The sequence below is a fragment of the Pipistrellus kuhlii genome, unplaced genomic scaffold (assembly GCF_014108245.1).
Source record: "Pipistrellus kuhlii isolate mPipKuh1 unplaced genomic scaffold, mPipKuh1.p scaffold_m20_p_4, whole genome shotgun sequence".
NCBI lineage: Eukaryota > Metazoa > Chordata > Mammalia > Chiroptera > Vespertilionidae > Pipistrellus > Pipistrellus kuhlii.
Genome location: NW_023425540.1, coordinates 13,401,876 through 13,424,826, shown reverse-complemented (window position 1 = coordinate 13,424,826; position 22,951 = coordinate 13,401,876). Strand labels below are relative to the sequence as shown.

The 22,951-nt window shown below is 51.0% G+C and overlaps 1 protein-coding gene across 3 annotated transcripts in view; it reads left to right on the top strand.

Moving 5' to 3' along the window:
• The window catches only part of ANKH (ANKH inorganic pyrophosphate transport regulator), a 112,382-nt gene extending 90,315 nt beyond the window's left edge, over positions 1-22,067 (top strand). For all 3 annotated transcript variants that reach the window (XM_036409004.2, XM_036409002.2, XM_036409003.2), the window contains 5 exons: positions 2,511-2,606; positions 16,885-17,014; positions 19,432-19,555; positions 20,116-20,215; positions 20,803-22,067. In XM_036409004.2, the coding sequence (XP_036264897.1) occupies positions 2,511-2,606; positions 16,885-17,014; positions 19,432-19,555; positions 20,116-20,215; positions 20,803-20,916 (564 nt within the window). In that variant the 3' untranslated portion in view covers positions 20,917-22,067. The remainder of the gene's footprint in view (positions 1-2,510; positions 2,607-16,884; positions 17,015-19,431; positions 19,556-20,115; positions 20,216-20,802) is intronic.
• Positions 22,068-22,951: the final 884 nt, after the last annotated feature.

Sequence of the window (22,951 nt, the reverse complement as noted above, 5' to 3'; positions counted from 1 at the left end):
AAACTTGATGAGCATAACAGGTATCGAAGCGTTAGAGCCTCCTGGCCATGAAAGTCTCCTCTGAAATTATAATATTTCTGACTCCCTTGAAATAATAAAGCTTAACAATACAGCACTGTAAAGTTTCGCTAGGCGCATCCAAGAACAACATTGTTTTATGCATGATCGCAGAGGCTGGGCGCTGGGAGACAATTCCTTTAACTAGCACACCTCTAGCCAGAAGCCGGAGTTACTTACTCAGAGCCCTGTAGAAACCCCACCCATTGTTTCCAGGCATTCTGCGGGGCCGCTCCGGCCATTGCTGTGAATGCTTCTGTTCACCCAAACCGTAGGCACCTCTGTGTGGACTTCCAGGATTTGCCGCACTGACAGTTGAAATCCTTAGCCTCTTTGTGGGTAGCCGAGTCAGAGATTTAACATTTCTCGCATAACTTCTGTGGGTGCTAGCTCGACACTGAACTAGAGTTTTCCACTTGCACACACTCTCTCTAATGTTCGGTTCTCATCTACGAAAGAGCATGTTTCTGAGCAGATTGGACAAGCAACACAAAGCGCAGATGCCAATCTAGTGACATGTGCTAGCTTATCCTAACCGTACTTGCAGAAATAGTTGCTATTAAAAAAAAAAAAAAAAAAAAAAAAAAAAAAAAAAAGAAGTGTCCCTGAAGGATCCGAGGCACGTCACTGTCACCCCGGGCAACTTGTGCTTCCTTCCTTCCAGGGTGGCTGCTTTCTCGCTCCGCCCATGGGGGGGGGGGAGGGGAACCACTCCCACCTATCCCTGCAGTGGGTGGAGATGGACAGATGTCCTACCCACTGTGGTCTGCACTTGGCCATGGCAGCAGATGTGCACTAGAGATTGGAAATGAGGCCCTGTCAGCTCATCCAGCGTTTGTGCTGGCCGCATCTGCGAGAGGAAGGGACTGGAGAGATTGCTTTGGCCTCTGAAGTTGGGGAAACATCAACGGTTCTTTTCCAGTTGGTCCTGTATTATCTCTGCTATGTGTCTCTCCTTGGGTGGGATGTGGGGTATGTTTTTGTTAGTCTGCTCTGGGGCTAATTGGATCCACAACGAGGAGGGGATTGTTCTGCTCTGCTGGTTTCCACAGTAGAGGGCCAGGCTCTCACTTGGACTGGGTGACGGCACACGGAGCAGTGGCACTGGGTGGCCTCAGCAAGGCTCAGATTCAGGGATGTGTGAGAAGACAGCGGGGCCATCTGCGTTACTTGTTAAAATTCAATGTTACAAAGGCTGTTGAGCACTTTTTGTGCCTCGGGAAGATTGTGCTGAATTGCAGGAGCTAAAGAGATGGGTGAGAGGCATTTTCCTTTATCTCAGAGAGCGAGCCCAACCCTCACGGGGCTTTGACGCATGCCCTAAGTACAGGCCAGGACGCCAGCCCTGACTTTGGGGTCTACACTGCAGGAAGGGGCAGAGGCAGTTTGGAGGGGAAAGATCAGAGGGGCCTTAAGGAACTGGTGGGCTGTGAGGATGATGAGCCTTGAATAGAGGGGTGTTTTTGATGATTAGAAGATCCAACGGGAGGAGGAGGAACAAAAGTACAAAAGCCTGGAAGCACCAAGTGGGTGGGAGGAAGAGCAAGTGGTTCTCTTTGGGACTCGGCTTGAAAAGTCACTGCAGAGAAGGGAGTCTGGGTCAGGGCAAGCAGGGCCTTGAATGCTCACTCCATCTTAGTGTCCGGATAGTAGGGAGGAAGGGCCCAAAGATCATGGAGCAGGGCCATGGCATTTGGGGAGATGCCCACAGTGGCCAGGAGAGGGCACACAGGGCTAAGGCCCTGGACTGGTGTGGTGGGCACCCAGCATCAAAGGGAGGGGTCTGACTCAGGAGGCACTGGCCACTGTTCAGTCTAGAACTCTCTCTGGATACTGTTCATATCCAGAAACCTGGCAGCTGTCTGAGAGACTCAATGTGACAGCCATCTTCCAAGCTGTCACTTGAAATCTATACTTTAGGCCAGGAATAGGGGACCTTTTTCCTGCCAAAGGCCACTGGAGATTTATAATATCATTTGAGGGCCATACAGAATTATCAACTTAAAAATTAGCCTACTGTATTTGGCCAAATATTTAATTAACTCACCCCTAATGCCTTGGCAGGGCCAGACTAAGCCCTCGGGCCGATGTTCCCCACCTGTGGTTGAGGCACATCACATAGAACACAAATGAGATTCTCACCCAAGGATATTTTTCTATTGATTTTTAGAGAAAGTAGAAGAGAGAGGGAGAGACAGAGAGAAATATCAGTGTGAGAAAAACATATCGATTGGTTGCCTCCTACACAAGCCCCGACGAGGACCCGGGCCAGGGAGGAGCCGACAACCGAGGTGCGTGCCCTTGACGGGAATCAAACCCAGGACCCTTCAGTTCAGAGTCAGGTGCTCTATCCACTGAGCCAAACTGGCCAGGGAGAGATGCTTCTTAAGATGCGCATGCGGTCAGTCGAGGATGACCCGGAGCCCAGTCACCATTGTCCTTTCTCCCCCTAGAACAACCCCAGCAACAAGCTGGTGAGCACGAGCAGCACGGTCACAGCGGCCCACATCAAGAGGTTCACGTTCGTGTGCATGGCCCTGTCGCTCACGGTAAGGAGACACCTCCTCGCCATGTTTTTGGAAAAGGAGAAATGGTTGTATTAAAAGGAGATGTCGCGTATCCCAAAATGTGATGTTATGCTAGGTTAATTAACAAGCTCTTCAAAACATGTTCATCCCAAAACACGAGCGATTGTTATTTGAGGGAGCCACTGAGTCCAGGAAGCAAGGGCCGTTGTGTTTCTCGGGACTTCTCACGTGCTGCAGGAAGGCGGGCCTTGCCTTCCGTTTTCATCATACTCTCGTCTTGCTGAATAATTTCCAGCCTGTTTTTGAACATCCGGAGTCGAACGTATTACCATCCCTGTCCCTTTTCCAAACTTAATGGGTGATATTTTGATTTCCCCGGTGAAAGTTCCTTTCCTAATTACGTTGATGCTGATGGCGCATGTTTATTTATTCTCCACGCAACACGTGTCAGTGGAGCACCTACAGCATCCCGCTCTCTGTGCCGTCTTCCCAGGTGCAGCGGTGAGCAGGTGCCCCTCCCACCATCCCGCTGGCAGGGCCCGTGCGTGACTGCACAGCCTTAAACAGCACACCTTCTTCCTTTACCAGCTCCCATGGCAGTTCAGATGTAGAAGATGATGCTCAAAAACATGAAGAAAACACTGTACATGCACTGTAATCCTAAGCACATGGTATATAATTTAAGGCTGTTTATAACACTTATCAACAGTAGCCGGAGAGCACACACGCCATTTATAAACAAGCTTACATGGTAGATTGTGCCCTTTGGAGACAAGAGGAGGATCAAAGGGAGTTCTGGTCTTTTGAACTCTGTTGGTTTCCCTTTGTTGTGGTGGTGGTCCGCATTGCCTGTCAAGTCCTATGGAAATTCCCCTTTTTTCGAGTACAATATGAGGATCTTATGCTGAAATGCCTGTGTGTGCGCACTTCTCAGCAGCAGTGACTGATAGCGGGACCTACCACAGTAAGAGGTGTTGGGTTCTGCTGGTGACAGGGACACAGTAACTGTAGCCCTTCCTACTGTCACCACGAGAATTGTTTAGCTGGACGGGTCCTGGCAGTGGTCCTTTAAAATTAAGCCCTATGTACATTTTAAACCTTTAGTGGAATTTTTTAAAATTCTACAGCTTAATCTTGGATTCATTGATCCAACACCCGAGTAGATCGTAACAAGGGGAACATGGGATAAAGAGCCCATCACAGAACGCCTCTGACAGCTGCTGACCTTGTGTCTGTCCTCAGCTGCCTGTCACTCCAACCCAGCCCCTCCCACCTATTTGTCTCTCATGAAACCAGTAGGGTGTCAGAAATATATTCCAGGGCCACCTGACCCGAGGAAGTTCTGGTAGCATGCCTGTGCGAGTCAGGACAGGTTACCCCGTGCAACCCGGCTCCCCTGTTTTCATTATTTCTCTCTATGGTGTGCAAATTTTTCCCTAATTGCCTAAAATATTAGCAAAACACAGAACAACCTGGAATCTGTTTAAGAGTCATTTAGGAAAAACAGAGAAGGCTTCTGTTGTGGGAACAGCCCTCAGCGTTGGGAGACGTGTTAAAGGACTGGGAGTCCTGTGTCCAGTTGGGATGCCAGGTTCTGTGCTTGGACCCTTTCGCACAGAAAACTGGAAGCTCTGGGTTGTTGCTGGCTCTCTTCGTCTGTCTCCTTTCGCTCCATTTAACCATCTTCCCACCGCTACAGTGAGTCCGAGGGGGGACTCGGCCAGATTGGATTTGAGGATATTTTATCTCTCCTTCAACTCACGGGCAGTAATCTGTACTTCTAAATCAAGTACAAGTTTATTTTGAAATGACCACTGTCTATGATCTAGAAATATATTTTGGTTTTCCATGTAGAGGTTTTTTGTTTTTTTAACTTAGTTATACTAATGCTACCTTCTGTAGCTAGTAGTACCTAAGGGTAGATTTCCACCAAGAAAATAGAGACTCAGAAACCTCTGTTGGAAAGGAACTTGGAGATGACCCATCATATTTTAGGAAAGGAAATGACTCAGGGAGAGTGAGTGACTTGTCCATACACCAGCTAGAAACCAGCAGGCTCATTCTTCATGCCCACTGCTTCTTCTGAACCACACGAGCAGGTGGTGCTGGTGGTGCTGGTGATGGTGCTAGTGATGGTGATGGTGCTGGTGATGGTGGTACTGATGGTGCTGCTGGTGGTAGTGATGGTGCTGGTGCTGGTGGTGCTTGTGGGGTGTGTGTGTGTGTGTGTGTGTGTGTGTGTTGCTGTCACTTAAGGCTGAGAGGTAGGGAGCCTGCTAGTATGCCATAAATTACATTGCTTCCTACACTAGGGTATAAGGTCTGAGGCTAGTGACTGGTACTATTTAAGGGTCTGGTTCTCTTTTTTTAAAAAAAAAAAATAAGTTTAAATAGGTTTTTACTCTGATCTTTGTGAGCTTTGCCTTTTAGTGTCAGTGGGTGGTAAAAAGGGAAAGTGTGAATTGGCACTCCAACGTGGATCGTCTATTCTGATTTGTATGGGTTAAATTGTGTCCACCAAAAATTCCTGTGTTGAAGTCCTAACTCCCAGTACCTCAGAATGTGGCCTCGTTTGGAAATAGGGTTAAGGTGAGGTCTTGGTGGGTTAGTGGATCCCTCACCCAGGATGTCTGGTGTTCTTATAAACGGGGACATTGGATACAGACATGCACACAAACACCACGGGAAGACTCAAGTTATGCTGCCAGGAGGCAGAGATGCCTGGAACAGATCCTTCCCTGGCATCTGCGGAGGGAGCACGACCCTGCCCACACCCCACAGCTGTGAGGCAATACTGCCTTTTGCTGTGCTTCCAAACCACCAGCTCTAGCAAACTCATACACTGACGTTTCTGAAAGAAAGGGATCTTGTCATTTATGGTCACATGGATTGATTAACCAGACATAGCTATTCAGCTGTCTAATTTTGTTTTTAAATTCTCCATTTAGTGATTCTGTAAGACACCTCTTTTATTTTATTTCCATATTCTCCATGTAATAACCTGAGTGGAGGATTTGCTTAGACATGTTTTTTACATGGTACAGCCCTGGGCCCACACTTAGATGCTGAATTATATCTTTGGGAATGGCTTTGGGGAGAGGGGGTGTAATTGGCATCATAGCATCCACTAGAAGTGTCTGTGCTAGATTTAAGTTACTTTGCTTTTTGGTTTTATTCTGCTTTCCGTTAGTCGAATAATGCACTGCACCTTAGCCAGGCCCTTGCAAAATCCACTCACTATTAGTACTGAAAAGCCAAAATAGTCCCCGATTTTCAGGGAAGGGTTTGGAAGCTGGCATTCACAAACTGTTGTGCATGAAAATGATAAAATAAATCAGTGGGGATTGACTCAGAGACGTCCAGGAATTTTATTTTATTTTATTATTCTCTATGGCTTTTTTATTTTTATTTTTTTTATCATTTGTATTCATCTCAGTTTAAGGACAGAAGCAGTCTGGGCATATTACAGGGTGTAGCCCCAGACCTCAGCTGGATCAGATGCCTCGTGCAGGCCCTCCTGACAATGATCACAAAACGAGTTGGGGTCCAGACACACTATGACGCTCGTGGTGTCCTGGTTTGCGATCTCAGCACCTGCTCACACCCCCAGGTGCGTGAGGCTCTGACCACGAGCACGTTCCTGGTGGCCTGAAACGCTCCGTGTCCTGTTGACTGACATCAGGTCAGCATGCAGGGAGTCGGCAAAGCCCAAGTCAAACACTTCAAAGTCGTTTTTGTAAACGATCTCAGATATATTAAGAAACACCCAGCAGAGGCAGGTCCATCAGGCAGTGTGTTAAATGAGCATGACAAGGACACAAACACCCCGTTAGCATGCTAAGTGGCCATTTTGTGTGTTTAATGAAGCCAGAAACCATTAGGCCCCGGAACGAAGGAAAACAATCACAAAACCACCTGGTCCCACGGAGGTATTCCTCCTGGCTGACAAACTGCAAAAGTGACCCGGAAAGTCAAGTTGCTGTTTGCAGAGGGACCTAGGGCCTTTCTGAAAACCCTTCTTATTTTTATCCTCATGAGTTTACCGCATTTCCAGCTCTGGGTCAGACGGCCCGCTGGTTCCGGCACAGAGAAGTCGTCACAGGTTATGCCGCAAGATTATTCCGGGGGTCTTCTCAGACCTTGTGAACAAGGATCAGAGAACCAGGGCGTGATGCTGAGAAAACAATCGTGCCTCAAAAACCTCCTTGCCTTTAACCAGGTGCCAGGAGGTTTGCAAGAGCCTGTCGGTCTCTGAGAGATGGCCCTTACCCATATGGTTTGAAGAATGAATTGGCCTTTACAAAAAATAAAAGAAGAAGAAAAAGAAGTTTATAGAAAGCCATGGTGCAGCCGAGACCGGTTTGGCTCAATGGATAGAGCATCGGCTTGCGGACTGAAGGGCCCCGGGTTCCATTCCGGTCAAGGGCATGTACCTTGGTTGCAGGCATATCCCCAGGAGGGGGTGTGCAAGAGGCGGCTGATCGATGACTCTCTCTCATCGATGTTTCTTTTTTTTTTTTTTTTTTTTATTGATTTTGTACAGAGAGGAAGGGAGAGAGATAGAGAGTTAGAAACATCGATGAGAGAGAGTCATCGATCAGCCGCCTCTTGCACACCCCCTACTGGGGATATGGCCGCAACCAAGGTACATGCCCTTGACCGGAATCGAACTCGGGACTCTTCAGTCCCCAAGCTGACGCTCTATCCATTGAGCCAAACCGGTCTCGGCTCTCATCGATGTTTCTAACTCTCTCTCTCTCTCTCTCCCTTCCTCTCTGTACAAAATCAATAAAAATATATTTAAAAAAGAAAGCCCTGGGGCACTCACTAAGCCAGCGCCTGTGAACTGATGGCCTGCATGCCCCTGGGACTCTGGAGGCACCTGGCTGCCCTCTTTTGTTTTAATGAGTTGAGAAGAGAGGGCCAAAAAAAAAGGGATTTCACTCAAGCTTGAATTCAGGGCCACATAGCGCAGTGCTTATGGATGTGGGCCTGGAAGCCCCAGAGCCTGGGTTCAAGCCTTGGCTCCATCACCCACCGGCTGGGTGGCTTTGGGAAGGTTGCTTAAATGTACCAGCCTCAGACACCCTGCGTATGTATTCGTGACCCGCCGTGGACCTGCACCCCGAGTTTGAGGGCACCTCGGTGCATATTCACCTGCATTCCTCCACCCCTTCTTTCTGCTCGGCACTGCCTCTGTTTCTCCCTCTCTCTCCAGTTTCAGCCTCTCCCAACTCACTGCTTTAAATATATTTAAGGCTCCCAGCCTTTAAGAAAATTAAAGGATGCTGAAACCGGTTTGGCTCAGCAGTAGAGCGTCTGTCTGCGGATTGAAAGGTCCCAAGTTCGATTCCAGTCAAGGGCAGGTACATTGGTTGCGGGCACATCCCCGATAGGGGGTGTGCAAGAGGGAGCTGGTCAATGATTCTCTCTCATCGACATTTCTAGCTCTCTATCTCTCTCCCTTCCTCTCTGTAAAAAATCAATAATATATATATATATATATTTTAAAAGAAAGAAAATTAAAGGAAACATAAGAACCATCTCTTTTTTTCACAGGCAGACTACATTTCTCTCCTTGACATTCGAACTTTTTGAGACAATTACCTGAAAGCACCCTCCCCCACCTTCCTGGCAACCAGGCCCTCTGCCCCCCTGCCCAGCCACCTGCCTCCTCTTGCGGAGCAAGGGGGCCCTGCTTCCTTCCGAAATCGCTCCTTGGATCGGTATTTTTGCCCGTCTCTTATCTCCTTACAGAGCTCAGAGGTCCCCACTTTCTCACTGCCCAGCTCTGGGGGCCCCCGTCCGGTTCTCACCTTTCGTGTCTGATGCGGCCCACTCCTCAGTCCCCTGCTCATGCCTTGCCATCCATGACACTGTCCTCGGCTGGTTTTCCTTTTCTCTTTCTGATTTTTCCGTCACCGGCTCCTTGGTGGAAGCCCCTGTTCCTCCCTATGAGTGAGCCCCAAACTCTGCCCTGCTGCCTGCCCCCTGTCCCCTCTCCCTGCAGGGCCTGCCTGAGGACACCGTCGCTGTCCTGCACTTGAGCAGCATCTCCTCCTGGGCCATCAGGCTCTGTCCCGGGCCCCCAGCTTCCCGAGATCAGCCTTATCTGGGGGATTAGGTTGGAATTGGTGGGAAGAGAGGAGGTGACTTGCAGGCAAACACAGGGAATCGCCTGGTCATACCTTGAGGCCAAGAGGACTTAAAACATTTTCGTTCCAAAGCTTCGGAATCTTAGGCCTGAGGGCCCCGGCCAGCAGGGGAGGAGAGCAAAAGGCGGCCATCAGAGGAGGAGGCAGTCAGGCTGTCTCTGTGACATAGTGCAATAATCCCCTCCAGTGAGGTTCAGCTCATCTTAAAACACCGTTACACTGTTCCCACTGGCACAGGGACCCGGCCCCAGCTCTCTGCTGCTGACCTCACCCATGAGCTGTCACTCAGCTGTGGGGCAGGGACACCACAGGCCTTATTCCAGCCGTGGCCATGGTGCCACGCCGACCCCGTGTCTCCAACAAGGACAGCCTGTTTGGGGCTTTGTTTCTGCCGGGCAGCCCCACCCCCGCGCCCCAGACTGCCTCCTCATTGTTCCCGGGACCCGGCAGAAAATGGCTCCGTTGTGCACTGGGGGGAGGACTGAAAGGACCAAAGGTAAACCAGCCGAATTGAAAACCCTCTCATCTGGCGCCTCTGGGAGCATAGTGTGGGCCACTGGGCTCTTTGGGCAGCTTCGGACACCCCGGAAATATGGAGGGAGCAAGGCCTCTGAGTCCCCAAGACTGGGGCTGAAATCTTGGCCCCACCCTCTACCAATGGGGTGACCTGGGCCAAGTCACACAGCCCTGCTAGGCCCCGGTGACCGAGTAGAAAATCCTGCCTCTCCCAGGATTTTATGAGGGTTAAATGAAATCCCCAATGGAAAGCCCTTGGTGTGTGATTCTTGATGCATTCCCTCCTTCCCAGGGACCCTCTGCTCCCCGCTTCACACTTTAGTAGCCCAGCATTCACTTAAAAAATAATAATAATAAAATAAAATAAAATAAAATAAAATAAAATAATATATATATATATATGGGACCCCCTCAGTCTGCAGGCCGATGCTCTAGCCCACATGTGTCAAACACAAGGCCCGCGGGCCAAATCCGTCCCACCAAGCCTTTCAATGTGGCAAGCACCGCGCTGTCATCACTGCACTCTGCTGCGTTTCCATCACAATGACAGTTTATGACTGTTCAGTAAACCATTCGGCCCACGATTTAGGCTGGATTTTAGATTTTGGCCCCTTCTCTGATTGAGTTCGACACCCCTACTCTAGCCACTGAGCCAGGGCCCAGCATTCACTTTTTAAGTCATCATTATTGCAGATTTGAGGGGTTGGCTGGTTTGTTCAGGGGAACTCAGAAAAGAGTAAAGCGATCAAGAATGGTCCCAAAAACTCTACTTAAGTCCTTGTGATAAAAAGGCAGTACACATGCACAGTGCAGTCTTAAAACAATGAGCAGGTGAAGGAGCACACCAAGATGTTATGAGCATGCTCCAATTTTTTTAAAGTAGTTCTAATTGTGATAAAAATACACCTAACTTAAAGCTTGGCCTCTGGACCATTTCTAAGTGTGCAGGTCAGTACATTGTGCTGCTGTCGCCGCCATCCAGTTTCTGTTAACAGTCAAGGAAAAGTAAAGGCTAAACAGAAGCTGGATTGGAATCTTCTAAATATTCTTCAAATCGGAGTAAGAATAGGAAAGAATTAAACATTCCGTAAAGGGATGGAATGGGCAAAGGTTTGATGGGCAGAGTCTGACAGCCGGAACGCCCTCTGCAGGCTTGGTGCGTGACGCCCCCTGCTGTTTGAAGTGTGTATTGGCCTTCCTAAGATTTGTCGGCTGAGGTCAGAAAGGAGCGCTGAGTACTCTGAGGCACTTTGCCTGTTCAGCAGTTTCATTAAATCTAAATGACAGTTGGGGTGATCTCGCTTTCATATGCTTTAAAAATAACTGATTTCAAAACGACTTATGTTAACTTTTCGCCTTTAGATGTGCTATAATCATGGTTTCGTCAGCTCCCTTATGAAGCCATTCCGGGTAGATGTGTAACAGTGGTTACGATGGTCAACAAGCCATACTGAGAATACCAGGTGCTAGGAAAACACTGCATCAAGTGCCCATCCACACTCCTACTTCAACCGGAAACAAAGCTCTGTTTTCTCAGTGGGAGATGGAGTTTACTCCCTCTATTCCAGCCCCGTAAAAAGTGTACCTGACTGACCTTACATAAAAAGCCCCCTGCATCTCCTCTCCATATGCCATTGTAATAATAGTAAATGTTGTAATCCAATGTGCATTCTATATTGTGCATGATAATATATATTGTTATATATGATAATTATACAAATGATCCTTCCTCAGAGAGTGCTCCTTCCCTGTGACGTTCTCCCATGCTGTGCTGTGTTTTCCTGCCCACCCCCTTCGGAGCATGCTCAGCTCTGCGGGCAATAGCTCCCTTCCTCCGGCCACCAGGACAGGCTCACTCCCGCCACCCTCTGTCATGCTCCTCCCCAGAGAGTGGGCTCATTGGCCTTTCCACACACTATGCAGACGTTAGGGGTTTGCACTCTAGTAAAAGGGCATTTTTTTTCTTCAGAATTGGGACTCTCCTGGTTCCAAGAGCCATCCTACTGGGATGCCGTGTCATCCAGGGGGACGTGGTGACTTCTCATGGGCTCGCTGTTAGCCTTAGGAGGACTCTAGGGAGTGAACCCCAGGTGGTTCAGCTGGCGGTCAGCACGTGAGAGTGGGAAACCGTGGAGAGGACAGGCCAGAGGGTCCCCAGAGGACGGCCAAGCTAGAGAAACACTCACGCACCTCACATCACTTTCCTCGTACCCAACACGGGTCCCTCAGCACATCCTGTTAGCACTAAGTGCAGATACCTCCAGTTCCACATTCCCCACCTTCTCATGATCCCAGGCCATCTCCCTAATGTTACTGTAGCTCCCTGGCGGGACTCCCTGCTTCTGCCCTGCACCCCCACCCCCATACTCCATTCTCACCCAGCTTGTCAAAACGGCAGTCATCACATCACTCCTCCACCTGCCACCTCCCCTGGCTCCCGTCTGTCTGGGACCAAAAGCTGGAGTCATCCTCGAGCGAGGTAGGCATGTGTGATACCTGACAGTGTCCTGCCTTCTTTGGGCCCCTCCATTCACAGGGAAATCAAATTAGTGTGCCTTCTATGCAGTGACACCAGGCGCAATGTCCCAAGATGCTGCCTGTGAAACCCAGCTGTCAGCCTCTCCCTCTAAATCAGGACTTTGCTCATCCCTGTCCTAAATACTTATGAAGATGGTCAGATACAGGGGCCCTGCCATTAAAAAAAATTTTTTTTTCTGGTAAAGAAAAAGGAACACATGCTCTTTGTGGAAAACAGGGGAATGTTCAAAGAGGAAAATAAAATCAATCCTAATCTCACCACCTACTGACAGCTCACTGGTAGCATTTTACTCCTGTCCCAGGAAACCTTCTACAATAATGAGAGTAAGACCAACTGGTCCCACTCACTGTGCCCTTCTTGGGTAGAAGCATCTATATGGGTCATGGCACCACAGACATGCTGGTGGTCTGGTCATCCGGTCATCCGAGGGCTAAGGAGCTGGCACCAGAATGTAAATCAATTTACTCACCATCTCGCAGCCCCAAGCCAAGCTGTAACCACCTCTTTGTATGTGGTATTGATAAGGGTTAACCTCAGGTTTAGGCAGTGGAGACTTAAACCCAATTAAATGGTTGTTGAACTTTTCTTACTAAGTAAAGGCTCCCAATGAAAACTATGCCCAGCCATTTTAATGCATAACAGCTGCATACATTTCCTTTCTCACTGCAGGGGACAAGACTCTCTGGCTTGGTACTAAGCCTGATTGTTCAGGGTAATGGCGGCAGCTTAGGGAGCTCTGGAACTATGTCACAACCAGAGCTCTTGGCAATGTTCCCTTGTGGGCTGGGACCCTCTCCGGCTGTGCAGAAATGGCTGGGTTGGTGGGTGCTCCGAGTTCAAATGCTGATGGAGGCAACTGGCTTCTTCAAATCCCACATTCTTGGGAAAAAATCTGAGACTGTCCCAGGGCAGGTCAGAAACAGACTGGGGGGGGGGGGGGTGAGGAAGCAGACCTTGAGGAGGATCCCCCTTCTATGGGCCTAATCACATGGATTCAGACTGTAGCATCTCAGATGGGGTGTTATATCTCTAAGGGTTGGGACTTCCTCCTTCATGCACACTATAATCCTACGTGGAGACTTTATCTGTGGTAAAACTTAGTCATCACTTAGTTCATCATTAGGGATTTAGAAATGAAAGGTTAAAAGCTGCCTCCAAGGTGGAACAACCCCACACGGGTAAAGCCTGCTTAACGGGTTGCTTCTAAGGAAGATGCTAAATTACCCATTGATCTGCCCGACCAGACCATCACTACAAATCTGACCGTGGCACATCCACTACCCAGAAACTGCCTGGGCTGGCTGTGAATGCAAGGGCTGCAGCCCAACGGGGGTGAGTTTCCAGGGAGGCTGCTGTAATGAAAGAAAGGAGATGCCAGTGATCGTGAAGGCAGAGGTGTGTCTGGAACGGACTATACTTTACAAGCAATGAATATATGTTGAAATGCCAATAAATGTTTCAAAGTAAAAACCTCATGGTCAGTATCTGGTCCTGACCATGAAAAAGAAGCACATAGCCTGTTGAATAAAAGGGTGTTGGGTCGTGGGTCTCCTCCTTTCTTCCTTTCTCTCTTCTCCTTCATCACCTTTTTGTTTCAGAATTATTTCCGGTTGACAGAAACACCGTGAAAATTGCACACTGTTCCCGACCACCCTTCTCCCTCACTTGGCTGTGGTCCGTTGTCACAGCTAAGGAACGAACATTGACACATAACTGAACTGCACAGTTGATTCAGGTTTCACTGGCTTTCCCCTCACAGCCCTTGTCATCGTGTCTGCTTAGCCTAATCCTCTGATGTGTGTGTGTTTCTCAGACGTGGCTTGTTGTTGAGGCGTTCCCAGTTTTAAGGAATGCCGGCTGGGTTTTGTGTAAATGTGCCTCAGCTTGGGTTTGTCTGAGGTTTTTCTCGTGGTTAGAGGGGGCTTTGGATTTGGAGAGGAAGATCACCTGAGTCAGTGCAAGTCTCGTCCCATCTTATCAGGAGCACAAGACATCAGCATGACTCATCATTGCTGACGTTGACCTTGAGCACCTCCCGAGGTCATGTTTGCCAGGTCTCTCCACTGTAAAGGTACTCTTTCCCCCTTTCCATGCCAAGCTCTCCTATATCAATACTATAGGCCTGGTGCACGGGATTCATGCACTGATGGGGGGCGTGGCCTGAGGGGATCAGCCCACTGCAGGAGTGTCACTCCCACTGTGAGAGTGCACTGACCACCAGGAGGCAGCTCCTGCATTGAGCGTCTGCCCCTCGTGGTCAGTGCACATCATAGCTGGTTTGACCAGTCATTCTTGTTGTTCCACCATTCGGTCGCTGGGCTTTTATATATATAGATTGACTCATGAGTATCTGTTGTATACTCTATATTCAGTACTAAAGTATTTATTTTGTTGCCAAAATTGTTCCAGCTTTGCCCATGGGGAACACTTCCTGCTGGGCTCTTACATCCTTTGACATATTATTCCAGGCGGATCTAGAATGAGCCATTTCTCCAGGCAGCTCAGGTTCCTTCTATTGGGGAAATAAATAGAAAAACCAAGATCTGGGCACCGAGTGGGTACTTCTATGTGGTTGGCTGCTTCCTAATGAGACAATATTGACAGCAAGCTCTGCAGCAGAAAAGCCAGCCCTGCAGCTGCTTTAAGGAACAAATCACTTCCATTGTCAGTAGTTTATTAGGTTTGTTTTCCTGGTTTGGAAAAGTCAACGTCGTTAAGCTCTGCAAATATTTGAGGAACACAGCATGTTGTGGTCAACTGGGAGGGCATGTTCCGAGCCAAGCCTCCTCTGGGTGAACTCATTTGAATCACACTTTCCTGAAATATTCTTTGTTAGGTTCACCTCCGCAGCTTCCTGTTTTCTGAAACCGCCTGGTTACCTTTGGTCTGGTTGTTAGCTGGGGCTCCACACGTTCCTCAGGGAATGCTGACCTCCAAAGAGGAACTGCAGCTTTTAACCAGCGCTGGACCTATTGTTATGTTGCAGATATTCCTTTCCAGGCAAAGCAAGAAATAGTCACATTTTTAGGAACTTACTGGCAGGCAGGGAACATTTTCATCTGGAAGCATGGCAAAGGCAAAGGGTCGAATTCAGAGACTTCCAGAAGAAATGGAAAGGCAGCTTCAAAATATTACCCGTGGCATTCCTTTGCTCTCAATAATGTTCTGATTGCTTGAACCTCAGGCTGACGGATCGGCTACATCGTTCTGGAAGGCCCAGCCTAGGCTCTGGTGGGCGTAGCAGACAGCTCTGCAGAGGCGCCTCAGGAGCATGCGGCCTGATAGGGGAATCAGGGCACGCTTGGCACAGATAGTACCAGGCAGAAGAGAGTAGTTCAGTGGTGCCACATTGAATCACACTGTGGCATTTGAGAAATGGAATATCAAAATCACCCTCCTAGGAAGCTCTATTGGGGATCCACCAAACCTAACATTTTGTTCTCAAGGGGCCATTGCAGTCACCGGCCCAGGTTACTGGGTATTTTTGTAAATGTCTCAGGTGATGTGGGTGTGCTCACCATGGTCCTGTCTTCAACTGGGCTCTAAGGTCTTCCAAGGCCATGAAACGCCTCTGGGTGCCCATCACCCAAGCAGAGAACTCAGAGCGGGAATCCCCTGGCTCTGCCACAGGTGCTGGCTGCACCCTCCTCTCTGACATGCAGGGACACCCTCCCTTCCCCCTGACCTGTTGTGACCGAGAGGCCATTGTGCAGTGATTTCCCAAAGCCGAGAGATTGCCACAGGGGCATCGCCTCATGTTCAGTCATTGCTGGCTCCTAAATACACACGGCATCACAGCGATTGTCCTGGAAGCTCTGGTTTTTAGCAGAGTGTGGTCTTTCCGTAAGTGTGGCTTCCTCTTCCTGGGTCTTGAGGCACAAATCAAGTCCGGATAGTTCCCACTGCCCCACTCAGAGTTATTGTGAAGTTGCCACACAAAATTGCCACCTTACCTGGGCTGTAGGCGTGAGCAGTCCCACACTGTTTCAGGCTGGCGCTTTGCCAAGGGAGAAACGATGACAAGGCCACCTGCCCGGGGCACGTGGTGAGAGAGCCTCTGCGCTCTGAGTTGCGACATCTGAGGGAGGGTTTTTTCCTTCATGTCAGAGAGGGGCTGTAAGGACGGGCCGCAGGCATGAGGCTACATGATGATGCAGCCCCTGGGGTGTTCTTCCCAGATGCTGGAAAAGATATGGCAGAATTAAAGCTCCATTGCAGTTATCAAGTGAAATATATACTAGATCCTCCTCTGTATTTTTTTTTTTTTAATATTTCAACATGATACAGTAAACAGGACCAGCCTAATTCCGGGAAACCTAATTTACCCAAAGCCTAAAGGGTGTTACAGTCTAAAATGCCAGTGTTCTGTTTTCGCATGACTGTCATTCGTTTTATAACACGTTCACTTCTTTTAGAGAAGTATCGCTCTCTTGCACCTTCATGAAGGGAGAGAATTAATTGGGAACTGGGGGGATTTTCACTCCACTTCCCCCCACCCCCGTCCATTTCAGTTCCCACTTCCTCAAAGGGATTCAGCACCCAGAGTTCCCCACCTCGTGGCTGTGGTTTCTCATTCTCTGGACTAGACCTTGCAGGCTTCCGGGCCTGTGGTTCATCTCAGCATTGATGTTTCCCTCTCCATTGGCTGTGCTGATTCAGGGGTGCTGCATGCATCCAGATGCTTCCAGCACTTTTTAATATTGGATGAAAGCTGTAAAAGTTGTGTTAACAGACAAGTTCCCCCTGAACGATCTGAGCTGGTTAGCAGTCCAGCTAAACCTTCCATGAGAGTGGTCCCCGCTCACCGGCCCGCTCACCCACTCAGTGCGTCCACATCTGCCGCTGCCCGGGCCCCTGTGGGGCAGATGTGGCAGGTGGGTGGAGGCCAGTGCGAGCCGTGAGGACAGAGCAGAGTGATGGCGGCCTGAGGACCGGTATGCCAGCCTCCAGCTTGGGCAGCTCACCCTCTCTCTGAGCTCCTCGGGACATTAGAATGCCTGGCTTCCTCATTCCACTCGTTGATGCCTTTTCCTCACAACCTGGCTGACTCCTCTCCCTTCCCCTCCAACCCCCCCCCCCCTCCACCCAGCTCTGCTTTGTGATGTTCTGGACCCCCAACGTGTCCGAGAAGATTCTGATAGACATCATCGGCGTGGACTTCGCCTTCGCCGAGCTCTGCGTCATTCCCCTGCGGATCTTCTCCTTCTTCCCCGTCCCAGGTAAAGCGAACCCGACCGAGGGGCGGGTTCCTCCTCACCCCGCTGCCCGGCTCAGTCTTCTTTCTTTGCAAGTGTTTGCAATCGTGTGCCAGACAAAACCGCAAATCCTCACTGTGGACCGGAAAGACACGGGGACATGGCCCAGTAGGATGAAAGTTCAGGACACGATGCCTACGGGGAATAATCAGTTTCTTAAAGGACAGTGGTTGCAAACACGGGAAAAAGAAAGCTGACCCCCAGGGACAGCGTGAGGAGTTCGGGGCAGAGAACAGCCACGCACCCTAATCGTGGTGGGGACATGAGTCTAGGCCTGTGTCAAACCCCTGAGAACTGTAGGTGCGGAAGTCAAACTGTAGGTATGTCAATTTCAGGAGTAAAATGGGGTGAGGGGAGCAGCCTGTGGAACCTGGATCCGTACAGAGAAAGAGAGGTACCGCTGGAGACGAGAATCGAGGGGCAGAGTTGAGGCGGGAGAGCATGTGGCCAGAGAGAAGCCCACAGCCAGTTTGAAAATTCGAAAATCGGCTGAGTAGTGTGAGGTGTGCCACAGAGAAGGAGGTAGCACTTTATGAAATGAGAAAAGCGGGCTGCAGAACAGTTGCTTTGTATGTCTGCTAGCATGTCTGCAGCACATGTACCGCCCATTGTGTATGCCTGTGTATGCCATGTTCAGGATACATGCCTGCCTGTCTGCACACCGTTTCTAGAAGTAACTCACCGAAGGGCTAACAGTGCTTGCCTCTGGAAGCAGGACAAGGGCTCCCGGAGGAAGACCTTTGTGCTATATTCCCTCATTAAACTCTGTACCAAGTGCATGTTGTTTCCTGTTAAAAATCTTCTTGCCCAAAAATTCCACCCCAGTCAGGGAGCTGAGGAGCCAAAACCTACAGAGAGCCCAGTGAGGTTAAGAGATGGGCCATGGAGCTTGGCCAGCCCTCTGCGCCCGCCAGCCCAGTTGTCCCCTGAGTCACACAAGCTGCCCTGCTCTTAGGGGCCAAGCACTCCTGGAGACTGGGTCCCTCGGGTGTCACCTTCTCAGCTGTGGCAGACACGGAGGAATGGAGGATCAGAGGTGGAGGGGAGGCAGGACCCTAGGGAGCCAAGCTCTGGAAGGCAGCGCCACCAGTGTTGCCTGGAGGAGGGGCTGGAGGTCCAGGAGACCCCGCTTCATCTCCGCTGGAGACTTCCTCACCTGTGTCACCCTAAGGGCTTGCAGATGATCCAGTTTCCACCTGTGTGTGCAGCCTGCAGGGTGCAGGCCAACCAGATTAGCATTCTTTTTTTAAAAAAAATATATTTTATTGATTTTTTTTTATAGAGAGGAAGAGAGAGGGATAAAGAGTTAGAAATATCGATGAGAGAGAATCATCGATCAGATGCCTCTTGCACACTCCCTACTGGGGATGTGCCCACAGCCAAGGTACATGCCCTTGATGGGAATCAAACCTGGGATCTTTCAGTCCGCACGCAGGCTGATGCTCTATCCATGGAGCCAAACTGGTTTCAGCCAGATTAGCATTCTACCTATGCCCTCACCTGCGCCCTTGCCCAAACCCAGGTGTGTGTCTGAGCCTCCTAAATGCAGCCCTCCCCCCGGGGCCAGTAGGGCACACGGTGAGAGCGGGAGGGCAGCAGGCCCTCCTCCCAATGAGCTTACTCCCTCGCCCCAGGTGAGCGCTCCTTAAACGCCCTCCAGGTGGAGGCCATACATCCGGGAACTTCTTGTTTTCCTCCAAAACCAAAATCAGCCAGCAGTTCACACCTGTGGCTGGAGCCCTCCATGGCGCCCAGGCGGGGTGCCTGCCCTCCCACAGTTCCCGTCCGGATAGGGAGATGGGGCGAGGTGTCTGTGGCACATCCACCTGTCGGAACGACAGGGAACTGCCAGGGGCAGGAGGAGGGAGATGACGGAGGTTTGCTGTCAGGGACGGTTAAGAACATCAGGGATGCAGACAGAGCAGCCCCTTTCCCTCCATGACACCTTGTCTCTGGGCTTTTGGTCCAGGTTTGCTCCTCACTCAGAATCAGGTTTGATCACGGGCAGCCGTGTCTTCTCCCTGAGTTTTCTCTTCTCCCTGAGGTTTCTCTTCTGGAGAGAAAGGGTCCGAGCTTGAGGCTGGGGGAGGAAGGGGGGCTGGGATGGCACGGAGGAGGGAGCTGCCTGCAGCCACTCGCTGTCTAGATGCTCAAGGCTGTGATGGGGCAGGAGCCGAGGTAGAGACGGGCTGCCAGGGCCCTGATGCAGGGACCAGAAACCTGACAGGAGGATGGGGTGATGCCCAGGGCAGCAGCAGCAGCAGGGCCTGGGTCCCAGCCAGAGCTCCAGGGACCTCGGTGTGCTGCCTGGGGGCTGGAAACCACAGGCTGAAGGACCCTGAGAGGAGGTGGTGCTGACCATGCCTTTGTTCTCCCCGCAGTCACCGTGAGGGCTCATCTCACCGGGTGGCTGATGACCCTGAAGAAGACCTTCGTCCTGGCGCCCAGCTCCGTGCTACGCATCATTGTCCTCATCACCAGCCTGGTGGTCCTGCCCTACCTGGGGTGAGTCATCAGGGGTGTGGGGCTTCAGGTCCCCCTGCCACTTAAGTTCTGTTCAGATGGTTGCATTTGCTTTTTTGTGTAAAGTCCCCAGAAGTAGAAATGCAGAGTTGCATCCTGTTCTCTGCCTGCGAACCAGATGGGAGGCTGTTGAGATCCATTCTAGAAAAGTCCTTTCAGGGTCAGGCCCCTACACACTATTCACTGAGCTCTCACCACGACTCCCAGTCTCCCTCAGAAGGGGCGTTACTCGGTCCCTCCAACTTGGAAGTGTGTGCCCTGTGTCTCTCCCGTGCTCCCCCCTCTCCACACTGTGCTGTGGTCTCTCGAGGGATGGGGACATGGCCTGGCCACCAGAGGTGCTGAGCTGAGGCAGAGGTCCAGGTCCCCCCTCCCCCCGCCCCCAATGCAGGTGCACGGTTTATTAGGTACAGACTCTGAATGCGATTGTCTACACCTGGTGCCTCTCGTCTACACCTTTCCTGGGTGTCGCTGGATTCTGACACTGTGTGTGCCTCCGCACTGATTTAACACACTAACGGCCTTTGCTTTCTCATCCCCAGGGTCCACGGAGCCACCCTGGGCGTGGGCTCCCTCCTCGCGGGATTTGTGGGAGAATCCACCATGGTCGCCATAGCCGCGTGCTACGTCTACCGGAAACAGGTGCGACGTGGGGACAGGCTCCCTGCGTGGCGGGGAAACCTTCGCCCGGGAGGAGGGAGACCTGAGTGGCTCCTGAGGGCCCACAACGGAAGGCCTTCCGTCCTTCCGCTGGGCCCGCACCGCAGGGGCAAGGCCTCAGGGCAGCCACCCGGACTGAGGACAGCCAGGCACAGGGTGGGAGAGATTGACAGCAAGCCTGGGGCTGGCCCGGAGGGAGGGATGCTCCCACAGCATCAGATCACGTGCTCATCCCGAGGACAAAGGGTTTGTAGGGCCCTGAGCAGGAGGGTGGGGAGAGCACAGGCCCTGCTGGGAATTGGGGGGCAGAAGTGGTGTCCCCGGGTAGAGGCAGGTTGCCATCAGCTGAAGGTGCATTCAGAGGGCAGCGGGGAGAGTGGTTGGGACAGTGCCGGCGTCCCGGTAACCAGACAGAGGGGCACACGCTGGACCAAGGGGCAGCCTCGGTGAGGTCACCCCAGCCATCCTCGAGACCCAAGCCTGAGACCCCGAGGGCCTCCCCCTGCTCTTGGCCCCGCTGTGACGTGTCCCTGCCACAGCCCACGCTTACGTGTCTGCCTTGGTCCTAGAAAAAGAAGATGGAGAATGAGTCAGCCGTGGAGGGGGAGGACTCGGCCATGACGGACATCCCCGCCGCCGAGGAGATCACGGACATCGTGGAAATGAAAGAGGAGAACGAATGAGGCGCGGGACGCACGGGCACGGCGGGGACCGGGGGGGACGACACCCCGGCGCCATCTCCTCTCCTGTCGCGTTTGGGTTTCGGTTGTTTTGATAACGAAAGAGGCCCTGGTTGGAAGGTTTCGTGTGACCTCCGGCATATTGGGTATGCTCCCACCTACAGCAGCGGGACCCCGGGGATGGTCCCTGCCGATGCTTTGTGAAAACCCACACCACGGGCGACTTCGAGCCCCACTTCACGGAAACCCACTGGACATCGCTGCCCCGTAGTCCACGTCGTCTCCCCTCCCTCGGACGATGTCCACTTGGAACCAAAGGACCGCAGCCCTGCCCTCCCTCGCCCGCAGCCACCACCGCCCAGCAGGCCACGCACGGCGCCTGCCCTTCTGCATCTCTCCGAAGAATCCACAGAATCACAACGCGGCTTTCCACGGCTTCCCAGCGGCACGGCTGTGCAGGGAGAGGTGACCCCGGTGGCCTGCCACCACGGAGTCATCGCCTGTCCACTGCACCGGCGCAGAGGGCCAGCCTGCCGGGGCCTTTCCCACGGAAGAGGGGAATCTGTGAGTGTGCGGGGCAGCTGGATGCAGAGAAAAGTGTGAGATGCCACAGGGACAGCCCGCTGCCAGCACCGACCACTCCGTCTCCCCTGGCCTCCAGCGCTCACACCCTGCCCCGCCGCCGCTGTGTACATACCTGAGCTAACTGTAACCTTGTCACCAAAGCGCAGCATCTCTTCTGAGAGTTCCAGCATCCTTCCGCATGGCTTCTCCCACCCCCGAAGGCTTGCTTTCCACTCACCTCTCCTGAAGGTGGCGCTAGAGCAAGGGAATTGGAGCGTCCTAACTGGACCTTTTAGTTTTCACAGTGAGCTGCAGCAGCATTAAGTCGTAATCTAGCCTTCTCCTGCCAGGTTGTCGTATCTCGTAACTTTTGAAGTAGGTGTCTTACCTGGCCCAGCCATTCTTAGTCATAACCGTGCGGTACAGGTAATTCCTCGTGTACGCCCCTCCCACGCCACAAGATAAAGCAAGACATTTTATAAAAACAACTTCCAAAGTCACTATGTGATGATACTTCCCTGAGATGATACATTTGAAATCCATTTAGTGCAGTATATTTTTCTAAGTTTTGGAAAGCGGGTTTTTTCTTTTAAAAAAATATTGATAATATGGACACCGTTCAGTAAATTCTTGATTTCGTCAAAATTCCTAGACTGAAAGAACCTAGACACAAAACTATTTTAAAGATATAAATATATACTGTATATGTTATGTAATTTATTTTAGGCTATAATACATTTCCTATTTTCGCATTTTCAATAAAATGTCTCTAATACCAATATGGCGATTGCTTGTGTGTCCACATATCTGCCTGTTGAAACGTACTGTATCGATGAACATTTGTCTCTGATTTGTAGCAGTTTTGCAAAGCCTGTCATTTGTACCTAAATATAAGGACCTGTAAATGACAAGAGAACTATTTTTGATCCTGGGTAACGGGTATCAATGGGTTAGCTGGTGTGGACACTGGTGGGGGGGGCGAAGGGGGGGAGAGGGGCAGGGAAGGAGAATGGATGCTGGAAAGGGAAAAAGACGAAAGGAGAAGGCCAGGCGCTTGTACTTACTGTCTTCAGTGCTATGTGATCCTATTGTTCCTCTAGAAAAAGGGATGTAAGGGCATAAAGTCAGGCATGCGCATCACGGGCTGCATTCGTGTTTCTGGCCACCCAGAGACCCTCAGGGATGCCGCCCAGGACCAGCCGGCAGGTGCTCCGGCGGAGGTCTGAGTGCTGAAAACCGGGGTGCACAGCTTTGGAGCTTTCAGAGGCAGATCTGAGACAATGGGGAAAAAATCTAATTGTACCGGCTTTTCAAGTACATGACTAGAAAAGTAAGCAGCAATGTTCCTTCTTTAACCCATGTGAAATTTTATGCTGTGGGGTTAGAGCTTAAAAATTGAAAAAGCGGGGGGAGGGGGGGGTGTGAAAAAGCGAATTCTTTCCCTCTAAATCGAGGAACCATCAGCTAGAGACGC